Raw genomic sequence first — 21,601 nt, 5'->3', positions numbered from 1 at the left:
GCCTCACCTCCACACATACAATCTCCATCCTCGTTCTCCACGGCGATATCTCGCGTGCTCATCGTTGTTTCCCAACTCTCCCCTCCATCTCCCTCCAAACCAAGTCCTTTAAAATCCCTCTCTCTCTCTCACTCCCCCCTCGAAAATGCTACCCCAAGCGCCAGCGGACCGAGTTACCCCCACCAGGCGGCCTGATATAAACGAGGGGGGTGAAAACTACCCCAGGACGCGTGGGGTGTCCGGCCTAGGGAGCCACGACGATTCGTGCCGAGCGCGTCCGAAGTTGGAGCGCAGTGCCCGACACCAGGTCCCGAACGCCACTACGAGGCGCACGTCCGGCACAGTCCACTCAGAGATACGACCGATGCCGGACCATAACTGCCGCTGGTCCACGCCGGAGCACCAGCATCCGACGTATCCAGGACCACAACAACAAGTGAAACTTCAATAAACAATTGAATTTCTCGATTGATTTTTTTTTCCAAAATAATAATTCCTCGAAAGAACAATTTTTACACTTTATTTTCTCGATTTTGTTCCCCAGAGTTGGCGAATGTGAACTCGAGAGACAGTTCCGAGGAACATTGTTGTTTACTTTGTTATTGCCTGTGACGCGTAGTGTAATGTGAACATTTTTTAACTCATCATGAATTGACAGTGAAGTTCGTTCAGCACCTGAGGATTATTGTTTGTTTTGATGTTTTATTATTTGAATTGAAAATCACAAATGACGATGCAGTGACAGACCCTGAGGACTTGTCAGTGGGCTAGTGGATCCGTTGTTTTAATTGCTTGGTTTTTCATCGCTGGTAAGAGATATCAATGTCAAGTGTTGCGCGAAAAGCCAATGAAACTCTTGATAAAAGTGTCAACAAGTGCTGGACCAGAATGCAGGCCCTGAGGGCTTTCAGGGTGAGCAGCGGAAAAGGTGTGAGCATGTGACGCGCGAATATCAGAAATATTTCCAACAAATTGGTACCGGTGAATAGGAGATACTGATTGGACAGCACATGCGACGGCGAAAAAACGCGCATTATTGGCGATCCGAGGTGATCAGTCGGTTCGTTTATTTTTTTTTTATCATTTATTTATTTTTTAATGTTGATGAACTGTAAATCCGATGAGGACGGTGGGTGAAAACAAGTGAGGGCCGAGGGAGCGCGAGCCTTTTGTTCGTCGGCCGTTGACCGTTTTAAAATAATTTATTTGAAAAATCGGTTATCGAGACTAGCGAGATATCGCAGGACAACTGAGCCATCGCCTGTAGCCAGACCAGTTCCAACATCGTCATCATGAGGATCAAAATGCCAGCAGTTCGCATCGCGCAAGGTGAGCTTGAATATTAATTAATTCCACATAATTTCACTGATATTTTATCGCGTTAGTTCATTCGGAATTTCATTCAGTCACTGATAAAATGAGACAAAATTTTTTGTTATCAGCGCAAATGCCCCCCAATTGCCGCTATAAAACGTCTAGCCAGCGCCGAATTGCTGGCGATATCTTGACAAAAGAATTACAACATTGTGTGCTGAGAACACAACCAGAGATATCAATTCACAGATAGATTTTTTTTTTTTTCACCACCACCGACGGCGATACATTTCCCGGAAACGGGTGATGATTTTGAGGGGGAGTGGTGAGACGGGGCCCGGGTACTCCCGGGCCCCGGAGGTGCACGTCTACCTCAGAGGGAACTCCCGCGAGGGGGTGAAGACGACTAGTGTTTTAAGTATCTCGAGCACAAGAATTTTTAATTAGTAACCGGCGTACTCCACTCCCCCACCATAACCTGCATTCAGTGCCAACGTCGGCGTAAAAGGGGGCGCAGCGTCATGCGCGCCTTTTTCACCGACTCACCTTTTTTTTACAACCCTCCTGAGACGCACTCCCCCTTCTCGCGGCTCTCCTTCGTTCCCCTCTCGCGCAAAATCTTTCGTCGGCATTTTCCTCGCTTTTCTTACGGCGGCTTCTACGCTTTCTTAATTACAAACTGCAATATTCTTTAGTTTGCGCGATGACGTCGCTGGGAAAAGACACTGAGGTGACTGAGTGCAGAGAGAGGGATAAACTATTTGCTCGCTCGATCCACGAAATTTTTTATTCTCTCCGGGGCGGTGGTAGAGTAAGGGTGATGATGCTGGGGGTGCGAAAATGTTTTGCTGGAAAAGCGGTAAAATATAGTTGCACTTGGATTTTCTTTGTTTGGATTTGTCACGCGCGATTGGGAATAGTCACATATAATACCACAAGTGGTTCAAAATTATCGAATATTTCCCGATAGATTCGTTGCAAACAAATGAAGGAGTCAAGTTTTTCAGGCTAAAAAATCACGAGTGCGAAGCACGAGTGATTTTTCCTGAAAAACTTGACGACTTCATTTGTATGCAGGGAACCTAGAGGGAAATATTCTATAATTTTGAAGCTCGAGTGGTATTCAGGGGATTATTTTTCCTATCCAAATTTCGGCCAAGAGAATTGTGCCATGACATGAAAAGAGGTTTATTTGGTTAAGTGTCGTTTGTTTACCAAAATATTCAAAAAATTATCGCTGATATTCGAGGTAGGCTATACAAAATATCAACAAATGGTGCAATTCTATTGGCTGAAATTTGGGTGGGAAAAATAATCACATATAATACCACAAGTGGTTCAAAATTATCGAATATTTCCCGATAGATTCGTTGCAAACAAATGAAGGAGTCAAGTTTTTCAGGCTAAAAAATCACGAGTGCGAAGCACGAGTGATTTTTCCTGAAAAACTTGACGACTTCATTTGTATGCAGGGAACCTAGAGGGAAATATTCTATAATTTTGAAGCTCGAGTGGTATTCAGGGGATTATTTTTCCTATCCAAATTTCGGCCAAGAGAATTGTGCCATGACATGAAAAGAGGTTTATTTGGTTAAGTGTCGTTTGTTTACCAAAATATTCAAAAAATTATCGCTGATATTCGAGGTAGGCTATACAAAATATCAACAAATGGTGCAATTCTATTGGCTGAAATTTGGGTGGGAAAAATAATCAGTAGAAATTACGGTGTTGAGTCGGGCCCTTTAAATTGCGGTAGCGCAATTTTTCATTGACAATTTGGGAGAAAAACAGTAAGTGGTGTAAAAAAAAATATAATCCGACAAGTATTTAAATAAATATCTAATAATATTAAATATATATCACATATATATTTTTTAGAAACTTTTCGGCGGAGGTAGAACTCCATTACTTTTTTTCGGTAACAGAACCGTAATTTTTACTGATTAATTCAAAGAAAAATTTATAATTTGCCAGCGGATAAGACTACTAATTATATTTTTGATTATTGATATTAAAAAAAATCAAGTCTCGTTCCATCTAATTCCCTTTAAATCGCTGAGATAAATTACGCAACGTTTATACGTCACAATAATCCCCACCGTAACGACTTTCTGTCATCTTCGCACCGTCAATTGCAATATTCTTCTTCCCGTTTTTATTATTTACAAATCATAACAGTACCGAACAACTTGCAAAGTGAAAAATTTGATGCCCCTCTCCCCCGAGAGAGTACCGAAGAACATTATTTAGCAAACAAATTGTGAGCTTCACACGTGGAGCATGACGGCACGTGCGGGGCATATGCTCGCGTATATCCGTTAAATATTGTCTTTGAGGCCTCTACCGTCGGCAAAAGCCCTTCTTCACTCGACTCACCATCCTTGTTCCGTCCTCATCTTCTCCCTCCGCACCTTATACCTTCTCCATAGCCGGCGCACACCGTCGCCATTGAGAGTGAAACACGGGGGGACGGGGGAGGCAGCAAAAAAAGTACTTTGACTTGATTTCTCAGATTAACCTTGGGGCGTTGGGCGCGTGGCGCGGATATAACCCTTTACCGTTTTTTTATTATTATTTTTTATCCTCATCCTCTTCCTCGGAGGGTCCAGCACGTGCCCAGGTAGGTCCCACCATTACCGGGGATTAAAATCATCGTGTGACGAGTATTTACGAACTCTTCGGACCATTTGGCAAACTTTTACAATAAAAAAAAAATTGTTTGATCATCGTTTGCAAGATTTTTGCAGTAAAAAAAATTGGGTGGGTGTTATTGGAAAAATTATTGCAAAAAAAAATTATTTAACTGTCTGGGGGCTTTTCGACGCAAAATATCGTACACAGCAACAATGAAACTTTGCAATAAATCATTATTTTTACATATCGATGGGAGAGGGTCTGGTACAACGTTGAAATGCAAGATGGCGCCATGTGTCGTCGGTCGTTGCGATGATATAAGCCACTTACATATTTGCATTGTCAACAGATATATTACAAAAAGCCTTCAGCAAAATATTCAGGCGAATCGAATGCAACAATTTTAATTGCATTCTTTTGTGCTGAATATGAAGAGAGATTTTCCCGTCATGTTGGTGGAGGTTTTATGGAGGCTATCGGGGGGGAAAAGCTCGACGATAAGAGACTCCTTATATGCAGATTGAATAGTCAATGGCGTGGGGCATACAATTGCCTATTTTTTTTCTCCTTCAGTGAAGAATAAACTGGAGTATTTTATCAGTTACTCTATTCCCATTGAATATTAATTAATATTTTTTTCTTTACCGCCGGGGCAATTCAGTATTTCTTGTCTCTCCAGACCACTTACATGCTCTTCTTTCGTAAATCGCTTGACTCCCTCTTCCTCCCCTCGAATCGCGGCTGTATATCGTCAATCCAATTTGGCGGTGCGGCAATTTCCCCTGAAATACGACGTCATCGGATGTAACTCGCGTAAACTCGTTACACTATTGGCTGGACTCTTCGTGTTGATAATAAACGACTTATGTGATTGAATCAATCGATTTTTCCCCTTAAGTTAAAAAGAAAAATTGCCGATGAAAAATAATCAGGTGGTGCGTTTGATGGGGATTGCGATGTCTCAATTTGTGATAGTGGAGATGGAAAATGAAATAATCAGCTTATCATATCATTTCCCATCTTGATGGGGAGAAAAATAACAGGTGAACAGTAATGAATGGCCGTTGCACTTGAGTCTGACCACACTGGTACCTGTTTTTAAAGAGGGTGAACAAAGTGCGTGAATAAAAATACACCGAAGTGAAAAAAAAATGAGAAGACTCGCCCCCTTCCCCTCAAACACAAGAATACGGAATATTTATGTTGTTTGGTGTCTGGGTGTCCCTCCCAACGTGGCTCATTGTCCACCTATTGTCCGTCTCGGTGACCCCTCGTCTGTTCGAAGGTGCGAACGCCTTTTGAGTAATAATCTCCCCGCGTTATTCACTTTTGTATGCACTACACAGTGCAGAAGAAAAGAGGGCGATCCCCAGTAGACGCCAAGCCATCACTACCTGACCAAGGGTCAAACATGTTCTCTCTCACCTATCCAGGAAGTAAGGTGTCTCCCCAGCGATTACCCTGGACCCCTCGTCCATCCGTGACCGCACGTCCCTTTTTTGTTTACTACCTGCTTCACGAGAAATATTTAATTCGTGATGTTCCTCTTGACTTTCAAAGTATCATCCGAATATTGTTCCATTCTCGGGCTTGACAATCCTCACAATGGTCCCGCAGGTCAATGGACGAAAATAAGAACTCCATTTTTTTACTGTTTGATTTCACTTGTCGGAAGGGCCAGGGAGGGAGCGTGAGGAATAAAACGTTCCGGTGAAATGTATCAATTTCATTGGAAGGGTTTATCATTGAGTCGAGGGTAACGAGGGTTTTGTGGATGAGACGGAGAATGACAAATTCATAAGGGGGATGTGAAGTTCCTGGTGTATTGATAAATATTGCCGTTGCCCCCCTATCCACCAAGTTCAGGGTAACAAGAAACATGTGTCTGACTGGTTAAGAAAATTACCTCCCCCGAATGTTTGTTTCCCTCCGACATGATCACGAATGCCCTCGGTTAATCGTCAGGATTTCGCCGGTGTGGAAAGTCTTGAAACCGGGCAGAGAGAGAGAGATGTTATGACCTGATGGGAACGCACACTCACAGCGGAAGCTCGTTATTAAAAAAATATAACCGTGTATACCAGGAGACGGCCTTGCCTAGAGAGTATGGGATCGTGGAGGGAAAATTGAGGGGACTGCGGAGAGGAGGGTTCGGGTTCGTTGGCTCGAGATTATCAGCGGGTAATTTTATTTCAACTCATTCTTTCACTTATCTCCTCTGTTTAATTGTTATTAGGGATTATATCGCATTAGAGCTGCGGGAAATCAGCGCACTTGTGCGGTAAAAAATGTCTTGGGGATTTTCGAATTGGAATTTGGAGCATTTCCAGAAGTTTAATGGTACCTCAAACCCAGTCCTGAAAATACCCGGTCGACTATCCCCGAATTTTCATTTTTTTCTTGACAGGAAAGATCGAAACTCACGGGTGAGAGCGAAGTACTAAAAATAACTTGAATTTTGGAACAAAAGTGTCCTAATTCCTTCTGGCCAGCCCTGTCGGCCATTGCGACAGTCAAATTATTTGAGTGATACATAATTCTACGATTGGCTAGTGCGAATTCAATAACACCGCGTGAATTCAGCCACTTTTATTTCTCCCGCCTTGTAATGCAAAACTCGACATTGCCATTGTCACGATTTGGACCAATGCCAGGGCTAGATTCTGCGGGGGGTTTGCACACCAGGGGGTCCAAGTTGAACTTTAAAAAAAAAAGTACTGAAAAAATGTACACGAGACCCACAGTCGTCTCTGCCCTCGGTCTGAACGGTCTAAAAATACGAAAACTCCAATTCATTAGCGGGGAGGGGAGAGAAAAATGGGGGGAATTCTCAGGAGCTGCACTTTTACAGCGAGACAATTTTTCATGAGGTCGTTACCCTAATCTTCCGTTTTCTCGGCAGCATAAAAATATTCGGCGGGCTCCGGTGGATTTTTTAATCACAAATATTCAGTAAAACTCACAAATTTTACCCAAAAAAACGAAATAACAGAAAAAAAATCAAAGAAGTTCATGGAAATCCCGTAGATATTCTCGACTCACCCTTTAACATAAAAAACAACCCTGAAAATTAACATCCAGGCAAAACAATGACTTCAAGTTGTAACAGCCCGTTGAAATGATCATGTCAAAATTTCATTAATTATCACTTGGTTACACGGTTCGGCACTTTCTCGCCATTCTCGGAGAGATACCCCGGGTAACCCCCGGGTTTATCAAAAGTTTCCAATGGATGTTTTGTGGGGGTTTAAGCGGTAAAGTGGAAATGGGCCGAAACGCGAGAATTTTGCGGCGCTGGCTCTCCCGGATGAGCGAATGAGACCGCGAAAACATTCAGGAGAAGGGCGGAGGGTGGTGGTGAGGGGGAGGGGTTGGTTCAACGGGTTTTGAATAATGTAACGAGCGCAGGGGATAGGAGTTTCTAATTAAGCAAGCACCAGCGGAGCTTCGAGTTCTACTGGACAACACAATGTTAACTCAGGGTTTATGAACTACTTCGCGATTCAGTGCGTCCAAGTATCACTTCCCCCATTCATTCATTCATCCATCCACCCATTCCACCCATACACGAAGTGGAAAAGTTTATAAAAAATGACCGCATAAATTGAGGACTTGCGAAGGATTATTTTTCAATTATTCCTCGGAATTCAAGCATATGACATAATACATTTAATATTTTGATGTACGACACAGGTGATAAACGCACCTTATACAAAATTTCAGGCCCCGATGAATTTATTAATTTATGCATATTTTAAACTCCCAAGCAATTCTCCATATTTCAATAGTATTGACTATTCGAAAAATTCCAAGAGATACGGGGGCACCGTGAGAACGAATTTCGAGGGATTGGCTCCACCTGGAGCACCTGGGAAAGGTACATAACTGTACCCACATGATTTATTTCGATCAAAAAATCACTGGGAAACCCTTTTCCCTCTTCTCCACCTTCTCCATGCATTATTATATTATTTTTCATTGAAAAGGGGGAATATCTCGTCACGTTTTTGTGAAAGAAATCCATACAAGGGTGCAGGTCAGTCCTCTACGGATATCTGGCGACCTGTTTCACCGCGGCACTCACCTCTCAATGGACAATGTCCTGCATCAAGCACGGTCACAATGGCCCCGAGCACTCAGGACACACACAGGCTAGATCCTCCCACGATACGCATGTGGAGCGGATGGGCCATTCAAACCTGAGCGAACCCGTGAGAACAGATTTCATATTTTTTTCATAAAAAGTAACGCGTATTAGAGGTCTCAAAGGAGCTCTTCGTACCATGCGATGATGATGGAAATCAAATCATATCAACCAAATGTTTATTTACCGCGGAGAAATAATTTTTCAAACCATTTACGTGCTCACAACTGAAAACCAAATTAATTAACCATCAATTGACAAAGAAGAGGTCGAGGCTGAGCAGATCATCCCCGTTTCCTCCCCCTGAGTTGAATTTGCGAGTTGAAAAAACCGAAAAAAAATTGGGAGGGAATTTTCTCACAATCCGGACATTCCCATGACTTCAAAAACATAAATAATTATCATGATAAACTGGAGCATCAGCTTGGTGACCCCCGTGGAAAAGAAAGGGTCTAAAAAACTCACCGGCAAAAAAATCCCCCACGGTACAGGTATACGTCTAGGTATATTTTTTAATCCACCAATAGGGGAGACATCGCGCGTACATTCATTTTCCCTGGGCATCTCACGTAGTCTTAAGAGAAACGGCCCCAGTCCCTGGGCCCATTGTTCACCCCATCCGCATTTCGCGGCGTCCCATCGCAGCAGAATTGCAAGAATAAAAAACTGGGTGGGGTACAGGGAGGGGGTTAACGGTGAAAAAAACCATCATAAAAACGCACTCCCCTGGGTGAAAGGTCCGAGAGGGTTGGAAGGTTGAATATAAAAAAAAAACAACGCGCATACGAGAAGATTGAGCTTCCGAATAAAAATCTTGATGCTGCCCCCCTCCTTCTCCCACCATTGAGCGACGGAGTGGGCCAGTTCTGCGCACATACCGGGCCCTTTCTATTCTTCTGATATCCGGGGACCCCTGAGCCGGCCCCCTCGCCTTCCCCGTGTCCCCAGTCATCATTGGAGCATGGACCAAGGAGAATCGAGCCCTTAAAAACGAAAATTGTAGTCGGATTTTTCGGTTAAACGTGACAGGGGTTAAACCTACCGCCGAATAAAGGAGTTCGCGATATGATACGTGCGGCGTCTTCGATTACGTGCACCCAGTGATTGTGGTTACCCAGGATTTCTTGGAATTCACCGCCATGGGGGACAATAGGCTATTCGGTTTGTTATGATCAATTATGGGGGTAAAAGGAATTATCGCATATTAATGAATAATTAATAATCAGTTATAAAGACAAATGATATTACGATAATCGCTGCTAATTCATGTGGAAAGATGTTGTTACATTTATGTTCGACTTTGAGATATTTCTTTCAATCGAAAAAATACCGCTCACTCGGAAATATCGGCAATCACACACTCCCTCACACACACACATACCGAAAAGCTCAAAAACTGCGCTAAAATTTCCGACGGAATTGAATCGATAGCAAGCAATTGCACTTGCAGTATTTATTACGTACTTTTTCGTCCCGGTGCACAGGTACATAGAGGCATGTACACATGTGATCTTTGACTCAAAGATTGGCGGATTGGGGAGATGTAACGGGGGAGTACCATAGGAAATTGGTGCGACTCAATACTAATGGATAATAGAATTATTGGTTTCGGTCGGTACCCGAGCCCCGGGGATGATCGTAATTCGATTGGTTGGATGTGTCCTCTGGACGTTTTGACAGGATGAGAGTACTAACAAGCACATCGCCCCGGGATCTCCGAATTTTTTTTACCCGAGATATTTATTCTCACATGACACACCTAACCGACATTCATAATTCATCCCCTGGACGAGGACAATATTTTTTTTCGAATATCTGTGTGAATCAATTTTTTAACGGAGTACACGGGGACAAATTTTCGTTTTAGGAAAAAATATAAGGGAAATATCACTTCCCGTGCGTTCGTTACTCATCGACAATAATTAAATCGCGACGGACAACTTCATAAAATGACATTGTCTCGGAAAATAATGAGATTCAGTGTGAAGATGGTGGGGATAATGGAAAACAGGGAACAACTAATACTGTGCAGCCCCAATCGTGAGATCTGATCGTTGTATTACAGATGTATGGGCCAATTTGTAAGCAATCGAACTTACATTTCGCGGAGGGCAATGGATTTTATTCGCCGGCGACTGAGAAAGAAGATTCCCTTCCTTCTCGTCCTTTCCCTGCGCCCACACGGAGAGGTACGGGAAAGTGGTCGCCTGGAAAAATTCTCAATTTATTTAAAAAGAACTTACAAACAAATTTCCCCCAATCACGAATTTTTCAGCCGCAATTTTCGTACTCGAAGGGTTGACATTCGTCTCGCCAGTGGTGCACAGACGGCGGGTCCGTTATTTCACCTCCGATTCAAAGCCTCTCGGTTAGAAACAAGAGACGTGCGCCCGGTCGTTAACAACAATGGGCTTTTGTTTTTTCGGGGGCAGATGTTGGATAAAAACCCGAGTGGTGAGACACACACGCGTATCCCGACGTGACGTGCACCCAAGATGCTGCGTCGGATGTACTTCCAACCCTTCGAGCCCAGTGAGAAATGTATCTCGTACCTGGGATCTTCATAATAACAAGTGAGAATACGACAAAAAAATCAAGTAGTTGCATTTTGCTTCTGTCAGGCACATCCGGATTTTTGACAATGAAGATGTTTAGAGGATTAAATGCCTTTAAAAAGATTTTTCAGATACAAATCAAGACTTGAGTTTTGGTAAACTAAGGAGGGACTACGCATGAAGGAAAAAATTTTAAAATCCACGAAAAATCCCGACAAAATTCTTTTGGATTATTTATTATCTAAATACGCGTCAATATCTGCGGATAGAAAAATTCCCTGTGAATGAGGAGTGGTCACTGGTCGTTCGTGACCTGCGCGGCGGTCATTCTCCCCCAGCTCCGCCCAAAAAACATTTTAAAAAATTGTCCAATGCCCTATTCAGCGATGACAATAAAATCTCTCGATTCTCAATTTTCTGGTTAACTCAAGGGCCTCTCATGGCACTTAAATATCTGGAAATAGAAATCGATATATGAACTCCTGCCAATCTCTATGTTAATGTCCTCCTTGTCTCACCCCCGGAAAGAACGTTATATCCACACGAAACGGGAATAACGCGGGAATGTAACTCGGTGGGTGGGAGGAGGGCGGGTGACTCCTAGAGGGCTCCTAAAAGTGAATTGTTACGTCTGCGGGTGACCCCCGGCCCTCTTTGCGGCCGAACGACCGTCACGCTGAATTATCCACGTCCAGCCAAGAGGTTCATTCATAATATATGTTCCCTCGTAATTTTTTCGACTCAAGACGATCTTTTGTTTTAGTGGCCATTGATTTAATCAGTGGATAATCGGTATTCTGGAGTCTCACGGAGAGAAAAAAAATCAGAAACGTCCTCCAGACCCCAATAAAAATTATAGTACTGGTCCTGAATTTTCCTGCGTCAGTCCCAACAAAAACTGACGCCTGAAAAACTAGAATAATTAAAAAAAACTGAAGGGAAAGGACTGACTTATTTTTTCTTTGATTTTTCCAGCGGAAACGTCACAAGGAACTGCCTCCCCCGATACCGTCCAATGTGGTGGCTGTCGTGCCTCATACCCCCTCGGCGAAATAGTCCGTTTCATTGAGCACAAGGTCAACCACTGTCGAAGCAGTCTCCAGGGCTGTCACAGTCCGCCCCCAGCGGCGGCGCACGAAGACTCCGACCCGGAGGACGCCCTGGCCCTCAAAGTCGTGGACCCTGAAAAATTGAATTCAGTGCCGAGCATATCGGCGCCGATCAACAAGCGATCAGGCAGGGTTGAGAGCCCACCAACACCCCAGGGCAATCCCACCGACACTGGTAGCCCAATCGAACTCCGGGCCAGCGCCAGCTCAACGCCAAAGAGACGAACCGAGGGGAGCGACGATGATAAGGAGGAAGCCACCAAGAAACCTAAGACAGAGTCGGTTGATGCTGATACCAATACCATCAATTCCGGTGAGATATTCTCCGCTCGTTATTGATTCGTCACTCAATTAATTTGCTAATACTTTTTTTTTAAATTATCGGTGAAAATTCCTTGTAATCCCACCCTAACCGCGGATAATTTCCTGCCCCCGACACATCTAAGAGGTTTAACTAGCGATTACAATTTTTTTTGTGAATAAAATACGCCACGTGTAGGTCGTACATCCACTGTCAATTGCGAGTGACCCTCTCCACGTAGTCTACCGATCACGAACAATGTCTGTACCGCGGATTTGATTTTTTGAGTTTTCAATTGTCCGGGGCTTTTGCCGAAGGGGACCGACAAATTGACACAGACTGCATCAATGACAGCGTGACCGCCTGTCTTCGCTTTTTACACACGAGGGGGGACATTGCGCTCAGGGGTGGCATCCCTTCACCTGTGTAGATCCGGACTGTCCACAGTTTTTTAAATTTTATCGATTTCTGCTCGGGACAGTCGGAAACCCATCGACGTAATCGGTACAGAGAGCAAAATATTGGATAAAAATGACTTTTTCGGTCGGAAATTATTTTATTAAATAGACCATATGGGGTAATCGCTTCGGAGAACTCGAAAACCTGTTTCCTCTTTAAAATTTCATCACCATAAGATCATGCACCCGACTCATCCCTCAACGTTGTCCCCCATTTGATGGATTTAACCCTTCACCGCTTCCTCCACCGAATTGTCCACGCGCTCGTGCACTTTCTCTCTCTCTAGCCATCATCCCAACACCCCTTTTACTTTTTGTTCTCTGTTTATTATTATTATGAATTTTTTTAAAACTCTATTCGCGTTATAGTAGAATTGGTGACCAGAGTTTCAGCCCAACCCAATTAGAGTCGTCCCATTGTTGTCACACGTGGTGTGCACGAGCCGTGCACATCAATACACCAGTGTTGGTTTGTTGAAAGGAAAAAGAGAGAAAAAAAAATTCAAAATACCTCATATCAATCCATATCCATTTTTTTTCTCTCCTGAAATAGAATTCCAGAGACAGAGGTACGAACGGATGATCCGGTGAAATTGACAAGTTGTCGTCAGCACGGGCTAAATATTTGATTCGCCCCGTCAAACTTTCTTTCCGAATATATTAATTCACCCGTTGACTTCAGCCCCACACGCTTCCGATTCATTTTATTGTGTCATGCATCCTGTACATGCCCACGGGGCCTGAGGGTGGATATGTCCGGCTACCCTCTGGATAGCCAGAGGCGTCAGCCGAAAATTGCTCGTGAATTGGTACTATCTCCGGTCTTTCTCACACAATCCCCCATTTTTATACGTCTCCCTCGGTCTCTTATTCTCGACTTCTGGTGGTAAACCCGGAGACATAAAAATGATACACGTCCCAGGCGGCATTATTTTTCTCAGGAATATTGTATAGTTTTTCAGAGATAACCACCGGCAAAATGGAGTTTTTGGTAATCTCTAAAAATTAGGTTGACGATAAATTCAATTCGTGGGACGCAGATGGAAATTATTTATAATTTTCCCCTCAGGCCCTCTCGAATATATTTCTTTGTTTCCTCAGGGAGTATTATTATTATTTAAATCTTTCACAAAAGCAACTCTCACCTTCAATTTTATTCTACAACTCGTGGACAAGCGAGCGAGGCACTTTTTCCGACCGATCGTTATGATTTTATACTACTTTTTTGACTTTATTCATTCTGCACTTCGTCTCATATTTGTTTCAGTCACTAATTTTTTTTCTCCCGACGTCGTAAGACATAATGGTTTCTCTCGCCGAGTCTTTGCGGTCAGTGGCTGAGGTATACTCGTGACTTTTGTGCCGGGGATCCTTTGAGATGCACGAAATTCCCCTCTACTCGCGGTGGTGACGATTGTGACCACAAAAAGGAGAGATTCACTAACGTTCATTGCATTTCGCTGTTTAAAGAAGATGCATCGCTATGATTCAACAAAATTCAGCGGACGTGCTCCTATACTATGCAAAAAATATAATCCCATCGATCAAATGCTGCTAGAACAATTTAAACCGAGTTGTCTGGGAGTCTATGATCGGAAAATTTATATTTTTGTCGAAAAAAATCATTTCATGACGCGAAAAAAAATGTCACTCCACTATGAACATGAAAGCTAAAGGCCATGCACCGAGGAATGACGCGGGAGCGCTTCTGGAATGCAGATTCTGTATTTTTTTCCCCCCTCCCTCACCCGGAGACTGATGCAAATGGCTTCATAGGCATCACGGTCACAAACAATGTGCATACGTCGCATACATTGGCCAATCGATATTTTAATATTGTGACAATGGCCAAAGAGCATGGGAGATTAAAGGTCCTCGGCACGTTAAACTCGCCGGAAGGTATAAACTCCACAAAAAAAATTATTTTATCAAATTACACGATGGTACATACATTTTAATTACGGGGATTCAATTAACTCGGTGTTTTCCTCACCACGAGAGAGAAATTATGAGGGCTGTGACGTGAACTTTAGGGCAAAAATGGCCACAAAATTCGGGTTCCTGTTCTCCGATTTTTTTCATCACAAATTTCATTAAATTCTCAATATTTTGGAGTATGAATTTATTATGATAGAATAGTAGATACTAAGGGGTGTCTATTGACACGTCTGCATTATTCTGTGATAAGTTACTAGGTCCTACGACAGCAACAAGACCCGAGAAAATTTTAAATCCCCTTCCGGAGAATCAACTCTACCATAAAAAGAAAGGAGGGGTGGGGTGAAAGGTAAAGTGGAGTACGAGAGGGAAAATAACCCGGGGATGACCAGGGCCAGGGCATTCAATGCTTAAACAATGCCATTCCGAGCGATTTGCTGGCAAGTTCCCTCTGGTTCCTTCCCAACTAATTTGCCGAGCAATTTATAGGTAAAATTGCCCGATACCCAACATGCATGTACTCAAACCACAAGGCTGAAGCCAAGGTTGAGTGAAAAATTCTCCCTCTGTCCATTGACAAAAATAAAATGTCAGCCAAATATCCATTTGCACAGGAGAATAATTTTTTCTCCCTGAAAATTCTCTCGTTTCGATTGAATAAATTTATTGAGAATTTAAAAATCATGGCAGCAGTTTCCAGCCTGTGGTAGTTTCCATTATTCCGGGGAGCTTTGTATAAAAAGGCACTCGTGAATGAGGAGAGGAGAGAAAAATAATCTTGAGGGATGGCCAGCCGCGAGGTTTGCATATGAAAGACGCTTCCCCGAGAATCGATACACCTTTATTATACCCGAGCACTTGCTTATCTCCTTTTACTTGGCAGCAACAATCTTGGCCCCCTTAGTCTAACAGCTTTCTACGTCCAGTCTTTGTCTCCAGGGAGAATTCAGTTGGAGATATCTATGGCTTCATTGAAATTGCTTTTTTTAATTTCGAGTACCAGTACATGCCCCAACGCGAAGAGATATTGGTGGCATAAATTCCAAAATCATCCAAAGTTTTTCGAAAATGTCCATATACTCAGGGCATCAATGACAGCATTTTTTTTTCATTTTCCCTTAATAGAATGACCCGGACTCTCCACTTCAATTAAAATAAGTTCTGCCCTCATACTGATCGGTCCCTCGGCTCTCCTTTTTCTCATTTTCAACTGCCTTCGTATCCTTCATCACAAAGTATCGCGAGACGACTGTAGCAAGAATTTCCAATACATCCGACAAAAGTTGTCCTCCGTATACACTGGCATCTCTCCTCTGTCAGGTTTTCTTTGTCACTCGAATTAATTTCTCTGATAAAACGCGAAGGATTACAAACGGGAATGGGGCAAACAAAGCCCCAGCATTTATCCCGCGATTATTTTTCATTATTGGAGATCAGTGCAGCATAGTGCGAAGAGATTGCGATATCTCACCCTTCATCTGTCGCAAAAAAATAACATGAGAAGAAAGAAGCCCCAGCATAACGGATGTTTCAAACACATGGCCTTCACAGTTAAAGGCCATCCGAATTTAAATGAAAAAGGAAAAACCGATTGTGGACACCCCGCGGTCGCAACGCACACATGCTGCACGTACCACCCAACACATTCGACCAGAGGGTGATTGTGGCTTGGCTACAATGTCATGATCTCAGGGCGTGAAAAATGGGTGAAAATCTGATATTCCCGGATTAAAAACATTGAAATTCAAAACTCGTCCGACCCCGCGCCCACTTGGCCATTCCACAGCCCCTTCCCCTCAAGTCTAGTTCGTCTACAGCCCTCGCTGAAGGCATGAAAAGTCGTTAAGGGTCAGTTTCACAAGTTATCCCCCGATTTCTTTGTCCCACCCCAAGGATTACCGGAGATATTATTTTTACGCTCACCCTCCTCCCTCTTATCTATCCTTATCCTCCACATGACAATTCAAGACAGGCGTGTCGTTTAAATTCGAAATTCAATTGGCTTCCGCCAATTTGGCTTGAAAAAAAAATTTCAGCCACAGTGATTCTGAAATGGTTGAAGGGAATATCTTTATCCGGTCAATCATCCCCATCCTCTGCCATCCCTGATAGCCATTGTAACAAGTTTCTCTTTTTTTTTGTGTTGCAGAGCCAAGATGTCTGCCATGTTCGCAGTGCTCTCGTCGATTGAACTCCGCATGGGAATTGATACAACATGCACAGAGTGCACACGGTGCGAGGTTGTACGGTTCTTCAAGTTCGACGGCAAATTCCTCATCGAATACCCCAGCACCTAGTCCACCAACGCCGACACCAAGTCATTCCCACCACCTGAGCCCACCCAATCACCTCAACCTCAGTGGAAAGTCAACGGGTAGTTCATCAGCAGCGAATTCATCTGGCGGTACAAACTCCAGCGGTAGCAGTGGACGACAGCAGTTGCAATCGTCGGCTTCATTAGTTGGTGATCCTTTACATAGTTTCCTGAGATTACCCCAGCACCTGGAGAGGAGTTTTCCACCGATGTTCAGGCCCGATTTTCTGGCGTTGAATCCCTTGGCTGGATACAGAGGGTTACAGGATCTACAGACAGCAACTAGAAATCTCCAGAATCTCGGGGATCCTCTCCGAGGTATGGATGGACTGAATCTGGGGGATCCTCTCGTCCGAAGTTCCCTCGATTCCCTGAATAATGCAAGAAACCTAGCAAATCTAACGGAATTATCACACGGTAGATTGTCCAGTCAAGGACATCCACCACAACTCGAAGCGAACCTGGATTTTTATTCGGCGCGCCTAAGGAGCCTCGCTAACCCAACCTTAGGCGCGACGCCTAAGGACGGGTTCCCACCACCCAATACAACATCAGTATTACCACTTCAACAGTCCCAACAACAGCACACATCGGATTCATCTAGTCCTGCTTTAACGAATCCCACAAATCTCGTGGCACACGCTCACTCCCAGAAGGAGAATTCACCACCTTGTTACACGCAAAGTCCCCTTGGCCATCACAACAATAATAATTCAACGGACAGTGAGAAAGCCAGTCCACCAGCAATATCAACACCGATAATGGCCGACTCGGCGGAGACAGTGTACACGTGTGAAGTGTGTGATAAAAAATTCCGATTCCAGTCGAATCTCATTGTTCATCGTAGAAGTCATCAGGAGAAGGAGAGACAATTCCAGGACAATCGGGATGGATTGGCTGTAGCAAGATGCGAGGTCTGCGAACTCGAGCTATCGAATTCCAGTGAGTTAAGGAGGCACATGAAGAAGGAGCATCAGGAGTCGCTGAACGCTGCCAGTCCTCAAGGAAGTGTTGAGACTGTTCTCGACGATGGCTCCAGTTGCGATGAGAACATGGACCTCGACGAGGCTGATGAGAATGACCAGAAACTCCGTGACGATGCCGAGGAGAACACACCGGAGGACTTGAGCACAACTCAGGGACAGAGTAGTGAAGAATGCAGCGGAAGGACTGAGTCTAAACCCAGCTTAGTCGGTGACCTCATGGAGAAGTTTGGCTTAAACAACATAGCACAGTACTCGGAAGCTTATCGGCAAGCACTCCAGGAGAATCACCGCGGTGGTTTGATTAAAACAGAATCCCCCTCCAGCCTTACTAACTCCCTAAACAACAACAAGGAGACGGACAGTGCATTATCACCGACAAACTTCAACTCCTCAGGAAGAGCCAATATATTTTCTGGTCAGGGCTTTCCCAGAACAGGGCCGGACTTCGGTGGCCTGTGGTTACCAAGTCCCCATTATCTGGAGACTAATGAATTTCGTAAAGTATCGAAAGCAACGACATCCAGTCTCACACTCCAGGGATTACCCAGCCCCCTCATGAAGAAGGAACGAAGTGGTAGAAATGATACATGTGAATTCTGCGGTAAAGTCTTCAAAAATTGTTCAAATCTCACTGTTCATCGGCGCTCCCACACCGGTGAAAAGCCCTACAAATGTGAACTCTGTACCTACGCTTGTGCGCAAAGTTCAAAGCTCACCAGACACATGAAGACACATGGCAGACATGGCAAGGACACGTACAAGTGTCGCTTCTGCGAAATGCCGTTCTCCGTACCGAGTACCTTAGAGAAGCACATGAGAAAGTGCGTTGTCGTTGTTCAACAGGGGCCGAAAATAGGTCTCCCTTATCCTGGCAGTCAGGATGAGGACTCATCGCTCAGTACCAAGGACACTTGATCCTGGAATGGCAGCCTACAGCAACCAATGCCACTCATACCGCCCATACCATCACTGTGGCCGCACAGGCCGCCATATCCAGTCTACTGAGACATAATCGGACCAACCAATCAACTTGGTACTGAATTCCAAATCAGGATGACACCTGACGATATCTTCCACGATTTAGTTATAACCTGTCGGCAATCTCCGCGTTATTCATTCCCCCACCCCCTCCCCTTCCCAAATTGACGCCCGTGTCCGAAAGAAGTCGAATCTCAAGGGGTGAGCAACCCTTTAACACAATTGCCGAGAATTTTAATTAGATATTAAAAGAAATAAATTAATCCGATTCATTGAAAATGGTTACCACTGAGAAGTTCTCAGCAACGAGTCTCAACAATGGAACAGAACCACAAAATTATAATCAATATAAATAGTTATAAATAACTCAAACTTAACACGTACATGTGAATATAAATACTGAATATAAATAAAAAATCGATATATAAATATATAAATACGAAGGTATAAATACAGATATAAATATTTACATAGGAATTAAAACAAATTACACGAAAAATAGTGCACTTTATTATCGCATTGAAGATTATTTATTTATTAATATATTGTATGACTTGATATATTGTGAGGGAGTAATTGACTCGCGATGCATAATTATTAAGTGAAAAAAACGTATTAGGAGGGAAAGATGGAACGTGGTGTTTTTTTTTGTTTGTAAATTGATGAGTGACACATGTGAAACGGTTCAGTGGCACTTGTACTTGTGTAAAATGTACCATAATTATTATTATCATTATTCATTATTATTACATTTTTATTATTAGTATATTATGTTTATGAATTGTGTATTTGACTTTATGGGCTATTATTATTACCATTATTATTAGCATTATTCATTATTATTGTGTCGTTGTGCTTGCAACGTTAACATTTATTTTATTTCGAAAAGAAAAAAAACTAAATTACCAATTATTATTGCAGAGAAAATTTTTGAAAAAAAAATTGGAAAAAAAATTCACTTGTTTTCTGAGAGGTTAAAGAAGATGCCAAAGTTGTCTAGGTTTATCGTTTCTTCCCTATTTATTTTTATTAATGGAATAATTGCGAGGTCCATTGGCGGTTCCAATTGTTTATCCCCATTACTTTGAATTAATGAGATAGCAGCTGATATCTTAGAATCACTTTCAGGATTGTAAATTATTATTTTCCCTTCCCATTCACCCGCTGAAGACTGACCGTACGTTTGAAATAATTGAATCGTTTTTTCCTTCCTCTTATTATTTCCGTAATTATAAGTAGACTATCGTGTTTCCTTCCCCCCTCTCCCCCCCCCCCTCGTTGTAAACGTTTTCGAAGAAAACTGTTCCTAAAAAAAATATAGGCAATAAGTCGATAATTGATACCCGTGCAAGTGTGATTTTGAATGAGCGATTGGAATTGATCGAGTGATTGTAACGAAAAAAAAAGGAAAATGAAATTAAAACATAAAGTAAAAAAAAACACTCATATCAGATAGTTTTTTCGATGTTAGACATGAATGGTTTTAGATAAAAAAAAAATTTTAAGTATTAAAGAAAAATAGCGAATAAAAGACACAATCATACGTCAAGTGAAAGAACATGCAATCTCGTTATCATTTTCAGGAGGATGGGGAATTTGTTACGTCATTCTGAGATACAATACTCGTCAAACAATGTTTATGTAAACTCGATCCTATACTGTATATAATGGCACTGCCCGCAAGCACAACACATGAGCCGAGAAACGGGAGCAAGCACATGGTCCTTGGAAATTACACCTGATTTTTAACGACACGAATGAAGATTAATCGAATACTTGAGCTTATTAACGGGAAAACAAAAATCAGTAAATTATAGAGATGAATTTTTAAAAGAATGGGAAATTGGGCAAAAAATCTAGAGTACGTCTCGCTGTATCTCCATATGACTAGTGTTCATGATAAATTATCAGCAAGTCTCCTATTCTTCTTCCTCAAATGTTGGCAGTTTTAGTTTGTACTCGAGAGAGAAAAAAAAATATACTTGAGATGAAAAATGTCACGAATAAAAATTTGTGTTATCATTTTTCCACGAAAAATCATCGCTTTTTATTTCATTTTTGGAAAATCACCCTCATCACACCCCTCTCCTCCCCCCTCCCAATTTTTATCATGCAATAAACAATATTCTGGGCGTCGTCGAGTGACTAATGAGCGAGTGGATCAAGTCCCCGAATTTCAATCGTCACTGGAGCTATAAATAATCTCGCTCAATAAATAATTCGACGGCATTTTTTTACACAGGGTAAATCTATAAAAAAATGAATATTCAAGAGAAATAAGAAGAGTAAAAACCGTAGAGTCACAAGGGCTAAAACTAGTACTATGAGATAAAACTGGTATTTCGTGTATAATAATGGAGTAAATAAAGAAATAAATATACGACGAGAAAAAAAAATATTAACGACGAAGTTTGAATCGAGGGTGAACATTGTAGAGAAAAAAACGTGACGAAAAATAATCGAAACCTAGCAAAATGAATTATGTCTAAGTTCAGGGTAATTAATCCAAGTCTAAGTTAGATCTAGGAGATACGTAAACCTGGATTAAGATACTTAGTGGCTATAAATAGCTGAATGAAAAACTTATCTCACTGTAATTTTTAACACAAAACAACAGACAAGTGCGAGCTCGATTAGCCGAGTTCAATTCAGGAATTTAAATAAAAATCGAGTGAATAAAATCACACTGGCCTGACAAGTTTTTTCCCCCAATCGACAATTTTAATCATAAAAAATAAACGGATACAGTGTATGTCTTGTGCGATTCTCAAATAAACGAACAATTGTTTTTAAATAATTCGCTTCACTCACTTACCACTACCTCTCTCCTTTCCACGCATTTGAATTACCACCAATACTTTTAGAATTAA

General features: G+C 42.5%; 1 protein-coding gene across 2 annotated transcripts; it reads left to right on the top strand.

Moving 5' to 3' along the window:
* Window positions 1-284: 284 nt before the first annotated feature.
* LOC135170741 (B-cell lymphoma/leukemia 11A) lies at window positions 285-21,528 on the top strand. 2 transcript variants are annotated; one of them, XM_064136794.1, is made up of 3 exons: window positions 285-1,329; window positions 11,623-12,069; window positions 16,603-21,528. In XM_064136794.1, exons 1-3 carry the CDS (start codon window positions 1,293-1,295, stop codon window positions 18,666-18,668), a joined length of 2,550 nt encoding a protein of 849 aa, XP_063992864.1. In that variant the 5' UTR covers window positions 285-1,292; the 3' UTR covers window positions 18,669-21,528. The 2 variants fall into 2 exon arrangements, with proteins under 2 accessions (XP_063992864.1, XP_063992865.1); XM_064136795.1 differs by lacking the exon at window positions 285-1,329 and adding an exon at window positions 1,961-2,173.
* The last annotated feature ends 73 nt before the right edge of the window (window positions 21,529-21,601 follow it).

The sequence above is a fragment of the Diachasmimorpha longicaudata genome, chromosome 18 (assembly GCF_034640455.1).
Source record: "Diachasmimorpha longicaudata isolate KC_UGA_2023 chromosome 18, iyDiaLong2, whole genome shotgun sequence".
Classification (NCBI taxonomy): Eukaryota; Metazoa; Arthropoda; class Insecta; order Hymenoptera; family Braconidae; genus Diachasmimorpha; species Diachasmimorpha longicaudata.
Note: the sequence above shows the minus strand (reverse complement) of the source record. Positions and strands in the feature narration are given on the sequence as shown.

Excerpts from the sequence above, each read along its gene's own strand:
- LOC135170741 (XM_064136794.1), top strand. The coding sequence starts at position 1,293 with ATGAGGATCAAAATGCCAGCAGTTCGCATCGCGCAAG. Across the intron at positions 1,330-11,622 it reads AGCAGTTCGCATCGCGCAAG|CGGAAACGTCACAAGGAACT; the intron begins GTGAGCTTGAAT and ends TGATTTTTCCAG. Across the intron at positions 12,070-16,602 it reads TACCAATACCATCAATTCCG|AGCCAAGATGTCTGCCATGT; the intron begins GTGAGATATTCT and ends TTTGTGTTGCAG.